General features: G+C 46.8%; 1 protein-coding gene across 1 annotated transcript; it reads right to left on the bottom strand.

Moving 5' to 3' along the window:
* Positions 1 to 257: 257 nt before the first annotated feature.
* On the bottom strand, positions 258 to 1,692 carry LOC124663778 (BSD domain-containing protein C22A12.14c-like). The gene has a single exon (XM_047201440.1). The coding sequence runs from the start codon at positions 1,690 to 1,692 to the stop codon at positions 529 to 531; it is 1,164 nt and encodes a 387-aa protein (XP_047057396.1). The 3' UTR covers positions 258 to 528.
* Positions 1,693 to 8,729: the final 7,037 nt, after the last annotated feature.

Here is an 8,729-nt window from a genome sequence, read left to right as displayed (position 1 = left end):
TAACAAGCAAGTCAAATGAAGAGATGGAAACAGGTATCGTGGCCTAAAGATGCGATATGATAACTCCAGTGAAAATGTTGTCTTTATGAAACCAAATTTCCTAATGGCTTTCAAGCACTGTGAATGTTGAGACAGGCCATAGATGAGTGGCTTCATGATTGAGATGCAGAACTGTGGGTGCATTATGTGAATGATCCAATGTATCATATTCAAACCAAAAGCTCGTAAAGATTCAACTAAAAAGAAAAGTAGTAATAGACACTAACTGCAAACAAGTTTATTATCCAAAACAGAAGAAGACTACCATTCTGTTAAGATCTTACAGTGGGAGTAATCAAAATACAGCCCCATTGAATTTGAATTGCCAGTGCACCATCACAATATTCACATTGTACGTCAAAGAACTCTAAGAGACAATCTTAATGAGCACCATAGGGATCCCATTTGAGACAAAACAGGTAAAAACTGTGTAAACATCTTCTACTTGAGGCATTTGGAGCACTCGGTTTAGGAGTGTGTTGTTTGCTCTTACTCGTCGACATCCCAACTCAGGTCTTCGTCGTCTTCCAATGAGTTCAGCCGTTTTCGGATATCCTCAGCTTTGCCAGTAGGGCTTGACCGTGGACTCCCCCCTTTCTTCTCATCTTGATCACCGACATCCTCAATCTCGTCCCAGCTAAGATCTTCCTCCTGAGCTGATGGTCGGGACACCAGTGATAAATCACTCTCCTTGGATGAGTCACCAGCTTCAGTCTTCTCTTCCTGCCCTGTGCCATTGCTCGACTTTGGTGTCGACGCCTCACCACTGGATTCACCATTATCATCCTTTGCTGCTACCGAAATCGTCCCCTGATCTTCCGCTGCATACTTTTCATTCACTGCTTCTTGTTTCCCCTCATCCTGTGCTTCATGGCTAATAGAGTCACCAATTTGCTCGCCATCTTTCTTATCGGGTATTGTGCTAGTACCTTCTTTGTGATCAGCTTTATTATCATCCTCGTCATCGTCGACCTCCCAGCTGAGCTCTTCCTCGTCTTCCTTGGACATGGCCCTGCTAACGAGTTTGGTGCGAGCATCCTCTGCTTGCCTGAGCTTGTCGACGGCAAAGAAATACCTGCACCAGAACATGTCGTAGGCTACCACAGACGGCACGAGCCTCTCCACGAAGCTCTCCAGCCCAGGGCTCTCCTGGAGCACGGCCTCGATCTCCTCTTTTCTGTCCTCGAGGCTGAACGCCTCCTGCCACTTGGTGAACCCCTCGGCATCCTCGGGCTCCTCAGTGAAGGTGGTCGGCTCGGCACGCAGCGCCAGGACCTGCGCCTCAAAACGGGTGTACTTCTTGGACGGAAGGGACGAACGCCAGGAGGCGCCAGAGGCTGGATCAGAGAGTTGGGATGAGCCGTCGACGGCCCCGTCCTCGCCGTCGGCGTCCACGGATCGGAGAGCCTCGTTGGCGTGGGAGAGGAGGCCGGCTGCGGCGGCCCCGAGATCATCGACAGCCTGGCCGACGGACTCGAGCCTGTCGGAGGCGACGGACGCGCCGGCCTCGAGCGCGCCGGGCAGGGCTGCGGCGGCCCGTGCAGCGGCCGCGCGGAGGGCCGTGGTCTCCTCGCGGAGGCCGGACCCGAGGTCCTGGAGGTCGCGGCGGTAGCCCTCGAGCACCGACTCTGACCGCGACGCGAAAGTCTTCATCAATCCCCCGAAGCTCCACCCGCCGCCGGAAACGCCCTCCTCCTCCGTCGCCGCCTCGTCTTCTTGCTCCTCCTCCTCCACGGATTCCTCCTCTTCCTGCTGCTGAGGCAACTCCTCCGCGAGCGTCTTGATCAGCCCACCGAAGCTCCACCCGCCGCCCTCCTCCCCCTGCACCTCCGCCGTGGCTTCTTCTTGCCCGCCCTCCTCCTGCTCTTCCCGCTGCCCCTCGATCTCCTCGGCGAGCGTCTTCATGAGCCCGCCGAAGCTCCACCCGCCACCGGAATCGCCTCCCCCATCCCTCTCCGCCGCCTGCTCCTCCTCCTCCGCCCCGTCCTCTTCCTCGTGCTCGCCGGCGGCGGCGGCGGAGAAGACGGAGTTGAAGAAATTATCCATGGGCTCGGATTTGGATCTTGGCTCTGGAGGGGGATAGATCGCTTGCCGTCGCCGAGAGTTCGTTTGTTTGTTTGTTTCACCTTTCTTTTCTCCCTTCCATGTGATTTAATCGGAACGTTTAGCTTTTTCTTTGGAGAATTATCAGAACGTTTAGCTCTTAGTATGACCAGTGGGCCCAAGCTTGGCGGGGCCCCACGTCAGTGAGAGAGGATAGTTCACGCTAGCGATCAGTAGCCAGCAGTACTGTATTGTTCCGGTTAGATGCGATCAGGGCCAGGTGGACTCCACTGCGCCGGGTTCCCGTGGAGCTCTGCCTACCAAACGGGTCTGGATCCACCAGAGCTTGGGACGGGTGCAGCATGTAAAGATAGCTATCACAACATCACTTTGGTACGTATTTGGTTTTGAACACGAAACTGATATGAATTCACCTTTTACAAAGCAAAAGGTACGTTTGTAGTTCAAAATTTAGGCCTCTTGTTCTCGTATCATGTTCAGATTCCTAGTCGAGTTGGAGAAACGAAGAAAAAAACGTCACCAAAAGTTCTTACATATGTCACCTCAACTTATAGATGTCACCATTACTCTAACCTTATTCAATCCAACTCATCATCATGTTTGGCCTAATTCTGAATTGTCACAATGGTGTCATTATGCTCAAAACTCCCTTCACCTATGTTTTTGAAAAACTATAAATTTAAGATGAGGTTGAGATATCATGGTTAACGAAAGAGATACGATTGTGTGATTGTACCTGAAAGATCAAGGATGTTAGCTAAGCGAGAGGTACATATGCGACTACAAATTGTACAAATCCATTGGTTTTAGAGAAGTGCTGATATATAGATTTTCGTAGCAACAACGATGTGCTGTGGAATGTGGCAATGCAATAGTGGCGGAGCTTGGGCCAACTCCCCCTCCTCCCGCGCCCTGAACTGCGGGTAGTTCCACCATCGAAATACAACACTAACAAATTAGATATACAAATTTAACAAGCCATGGTTACACTAAGCAATGATGAATTCCGTCGTGGCCCAGTCCTGCCCGAAAGACCCTATACCAAGACCTTAGGTACCGGAGACGGTTTCTTTGTGCGGTTACATCATAAGAAGAATTTGTTCCACACCATGCTGATCATTGAGATAATCAGATAATGAGTATGTTGGAAAGAGGTGTTTGGACATAATGTCAAAGGCGAAGCTCGTAATCATTGCAACAAGGAAGAATTGATGCCTTGTGGCTCCTCCATGCGACCTCTTCTCCTCCTTATGGAGAAACCACGAGGAGTGATACATGTAGGGAGAGTCTACTAGGAACTTTGAAAATAGATAGACGCACCCATACCCCCATCGTCTGGGTGGTAAACACATCAACACATGTAAGACTTTAAATTATATGAAGTATCTTGACAAAAATATTGAGTAATCGATAACAAGAGTTGGAAATTACCATGTCCCAATATTTGTCAAATCACATGTGTGGTTTGAGTAGGCATCATGTTGGTGAGCGGGCAGACAAATTTGGAGCTGGAGTTTGTTAAAATGGTGATGAGAATGTGCTTCTCAATGACTTCGGAGGAAGGCAAGCATCCATCAACTTGTCGAGTGGTTGGACGAAGTTTTGTACGATAAGGGGGTATATATAAAGATGATTTTATCCCATAGCCAAGTGCTAGTTCAAGAATGTGAGGAGGACACACGAGATGAGCCCGAGAAACCATATCCTAAATTTCAGGGTCGGCATTCACGGTTTATCCTCTATAGGCACAGTGAGGTGGACTTCCTTGACATGATAGTCTTGTAATTCATGCGCATGAGCAAATATTGCACGGAATAATGATTTCCATATCGTGAGAAATAGAACGATGTCTTAGAACAGACTGCTATCGTGAGACTGGATTAAGGAGATGGAGCTCCCAATTTCAGTCACATGAAACTGAAGTTCAAATTATTTAGAGTAAAATGCATTGATACGTCTCCAACGTATCTATAATTTCTGATGTTCCATGCTTGTTTTATGACAATACCAACATGTTTTGTTCACACTTTATATCATTTTTATGCGTTTTCCGGAACTAACCTATTGACGAGATGCCGAAAGGCCGATTCTTTGTTTTCTGCTGTTTTTGGTTCCGAGAAAGGCTGTTCGGGCAATATTCTCGGAATTGGACGAAATCAACGCCAAACCTCCTATTTTTCCCGGAAGGCTCCGAACACCGAAGAAGAGTCGGAGAGGGGCCGGGGGCCCCACACCATAGGGCCGCGCGGGCTGGCCTCCGGCCGCGCCGGCCTATGGTGGGGCCACCCTGCCCGGCCCTCTGCGCCGCCTCTTCGCCTATATAACCCCTTTCGACCTAAAAACGCGATATCTCTTGACGAAACTCCGGAAAGACTCCGGGGCGCCGCCACATCGCGAAACTCCAATTCGGGGACGAGAGTCTCCGTTCCGGCACCTGCCGGGACGGGGAATTGCCCCGGAGCCATCTCCACCGCCGTCTCCACCGCCATCTTCACCGCCATCGCTGCCTCCATGATGAGGAGGGAGCAATCCACCCCGAGGCTGAGGGCTCCACTTGTAGCTATGTGGTTCATCTCTCTCCCATGTACCTCAATACAATAATCTCATGAGCTGCTTTACATGATTGAGATTCATATGAGTTTTGTATCACTACTATTCTATGTCTTGTTATTAAAGTAGTTTTATTCCTCCTGCACGGTGTAAAGGTGACTAGTGTGTGCACGGTGTGGTTCTTGGCGTAGGCTATGATTATGATCTCTTGTAGATTGTGGAGTTAATTATCATTATGATAGTATTGATGTGATCTATTCCTCCTTCATAGTGTAATGTGGACGAGTGTGTGCGCTATGTTAGTTCTTGGTGTAATTATGTTGATCTATCTTGCACTCTAAGGTTAATTAAATATGAACATTGAATTGTGGAGCTTGTTAACTCCGGCATTGAGGGTTCGTGTAATCCTACGCAATGTGTTCATCATCCAACAAGAGTGTAGAGTATGCATTTATCTATTATGTTATGTGATCAATGTTGAGAGTGTCCACTAGTGAAAGCGGGATCCCTGGGCCTTGCTTCCAAGCATCGAATCTCCGTTTGTTTCTTGTTTTGTTACATGTTTGCTCGCTGCCATATTTTATTCAGATTGCTATTACCACTCATACTCATCCATACTACTTGCATCTCACTATCTCTTCGCCGAACTAGTGCACCTATACATCTGACAAGTGTATTAGGTGTGTTGGGGACACAAGAGACTTCTTGTATCGTGATTGCAGGGTTGCTTGAGAGGGATATCTTTGACCTCTTCCTCCCTGAGATCGATAAACCTTGGGTGATCCACTTAAAGGAAAGTTGCTGCTGTTCTACAAACCTCTGCTCTTGGAGGCCCAATACTGTCTACAAGAATAGAAGCTCCCATAGACATCATGCATCAAAAGTCATATAGTTGAATCAGAAACTCGCTAAGGGCACTATACCAATGAATATGTAGATTACGATCATTGAATACGTCGAGTTGTTCCATCAGTGGTCATTGTGCACCGTAGCTTGCAGTATTTGATGGCGCGGCGCAAGGAAGCGAGACAAACGCTGACCACTCCCTCGTCTAGATCGGGAGAGCGCGAGTCACTCAGGGCGTGTTTGGTAGGCTGCAAAATTTTCTTGGCCCAGTCTGACAGCGTTGGGGTGGGCATGGCAGGGCAAAAACTGTTGTGCAACCAGTTTGATAGCCTGCATGAAAATACCTCGCATTGGTTGGACCACTATCCGCATTTGTTTGGTAGGTTGTGTATCTCCTATTTGGTCCTTACAATGCAAAAAAAAAACCTTCTTTGGGTGCCAACTATAGGCCCATCACGATCACCATGTACCGCATTTAGTGAGCTTACCATCGATTTACAACATGAGCAAAAAATTTCTAAATAACAACATGAGTAAAAGTTCTAACTCTACAACTACGAACTAAAATGTGAGATAGTCGAATCACTCCTCACATATTAGCTTGATTCTTTTTAACTTATCGTTATTTGCATCCTTTGCTTGGAACATATCATAGATGATTTACTTAAGCTTTCTCTTTTCCTCCTTCATAGTCTCCTTTTCATGATCCCAGTTCCTCTATCTCACCTTCATAATTTCTGCTTGAGATTTCTAGACTTGCTTGATCATATGAATCTCATCCTTCAACTGCTTACTCTTCGTGTCTACCAACTTTCTCAGCAGTTGAAGTGTTGTTCTTAGTTCGGACCAAGTTATTCTTCGTAGCCTTTTTCCCAACATCATCCATCATTTTCTTCACTTCAACAACCAGACTATTGTAATTCTTCTCAATCTTGCTCTTCTCAGCAGCTATCTCGTTCACCAACTTTGCATTATCGACCCTCTCATCGATCCTTGCACCGCTGCAGTCATGATATATTCCCCAAAGTCTTCTGATACGTTGCAAACGTATCTATAATTATTGATGCTCCATGCTTATTTTACAACAATTTCTATATGTTTTGTTTACACTTCGTGGCACTTTTATGCATTTTTTTAACTAACCTATTGACAAGATGCCACAGTGCCAGTTCTTGTTTTCTGCTGTTTTTGTATTTCAGAAAAGTTGTGCAGCAAATATTCTTGGAATTGGACGAAACAAAAGCCAAACTTCCTATTTTTTCCAACACGAGGACGGAGTCCAGAGCAGAGACGGAGGAAGGCCAGGAGGAGGCCACACCATGCCTGGGCGCGGCCCCCATCCTGGACGCTCCTAGGGGTGGTGTGGGCCCGTCGGGCGCCCACTGATGTCTACGGGAGCTTCTATTCTTGTAGACAGTGTTGGGCCTCCAAGAGCAGAGGTTTGTAGAACAGCAGCAAGTTTCCCTTAAGTGGATCACCCAAGGTTTATCGATCTCAGGGAGGAAGAGGTCAAAGATATCCCTCTCAAGCAACCCTACAATCACAAAGCAAGAAGTCTCTTGTGTCCCCAACACACCTAATACACTTGGCAGATGTAAAGGTGCACTAGTTCGGCGAAGAGATAGTGAGATGCAAGTAATATGGATGAGTATGAGTGGTAATAGCAATCTGAATAAAATATGGCAGCGAGTAAACATGCAACAAAACAGTAAACAAACGGAGATTCGATGCTTGGAAGCAAGGCCTAGGGATCCCGCTTTCACTAGTGGACACTCTCAACAATGATCACATAATAGGACTACTCTACACCCTCTTGTTGGATGATGAACACCACTAACTGTGTAGGATTACACGAACCCTCAATGCCGGAGTTAACAAGCTCCACAATATTCAATGTTCATATTTAAATAACCTTAGAGTGTAAGATAGATCAACACAATCACACCAAGAACTAACATAGCATGCACATCTGTCACCATCACACTATGAAGGAGGCATAGATCACATCAATTCTTATCATAGCAATAGTTAACTTCATAATCTACAAGAGATTACAATCATAACCCACGCCAAGTACTACACAATGCACACACTATCACCATTACACCGTGTAGGAGGAATAGACCACTTTAATAACATCACTAGAGTAGCACATAGATGATATTCAACTAGATCACATAAAGAGAGAGATGAACCACATAGCTACAGCGGAGCCCTCAGCCCGGGGGTGAATTACTCCCTCCTCATCATGGAGGCGGCGATGGCGGTGAAGATGGCGGTGGAGACGGCGGTGGAGATGACTCCGGGGGCAATTCCCCGTCCCGGCAGGGTGCCGGAACGGAGACTTCGTCCCTCGAATTGGAGTTTCGCGATGTGGCGGCGCCCCTGGAGTCTTTCTGGAGTTTCGTCAAGAGGTATCGAAGTTTTAGGTCACGACGGCTTAAATAGGCGAAGAGGCGGAGTCGGAGGGGCCACGGGGTGCCCACACACTAGGTGGCGCCCCCCCCCCTTGGGCTGCGCCGCCCTGTGGGGTGGGGCCCCCCTGGCTCCCCTCTCGTCCTTCTCCGGTGCTCTGGAAGCTTCCGGGAATTATAAGGTCTTCGGTCTTGATTTCGTCCGATTCCGAAAATATTTCTTTACTAGGATTTACGAAACCAAAAACAGCGAGAAAACGGCAAGCGGCCTTTCGGCATCTCGTCAATAGGTTAGTTCCGGAAAACGCATAAAACGATATAAAGTGTGAACAAAACATGTAGGTATTGTCATAAAACAAGCATGGAACATCGAAATTATAGATACGTTGGAGACGTATCGGCATCCCCAAGCTTAGTTCCTACTCGTCCTCGAGTAGGTAAACGATAAAAGATAATTTCGAAGTGACATGCTACCAACATAATCTTAATCATACTATTGTAAAGCATATGAGATGAATGCAGCGATTCAAAACAATGTTAATGCAATGAGTAAACAATTGAATCATATAGCAAAGACTTTTCACGAATAATACTTTCAAGACAAGCATCAATAAGACTTGCATAAGAGTTACTCATAAAGCAATAAATTCTTAGTAAAAGTATTGAAGCAACACAAAGGAAGATATAAGTTTCAGCGGTTGCTTTCAACTTCAACATATATATCTCATGGATAATTGTCAACATAAAGCAATATAACAAGTGCAATAAGTAAACATGTAAGAATCAATGCACACGAGTTGATACAAGTGTTTGCTT

The sequence above is a fragment of the Lolium rigidum genome, chromosome 6 (assembly GCF_022539505.1).
Source record: "Lolium rigidum isolate FL_2022 chromosome 6, APGP_CSIRO_Lrig_0.1, whole genome shotgun sequence".
Taxonomy (NCBI): Eukaryota; Viridiplantae; Streptophyta; class Magnoliopsida; order Poales; family Poaceae; genus Lolium; species Lolium rigidum.
This window is presented reverse-complemented; position numbering and strand designations above follow the sequence as displayed.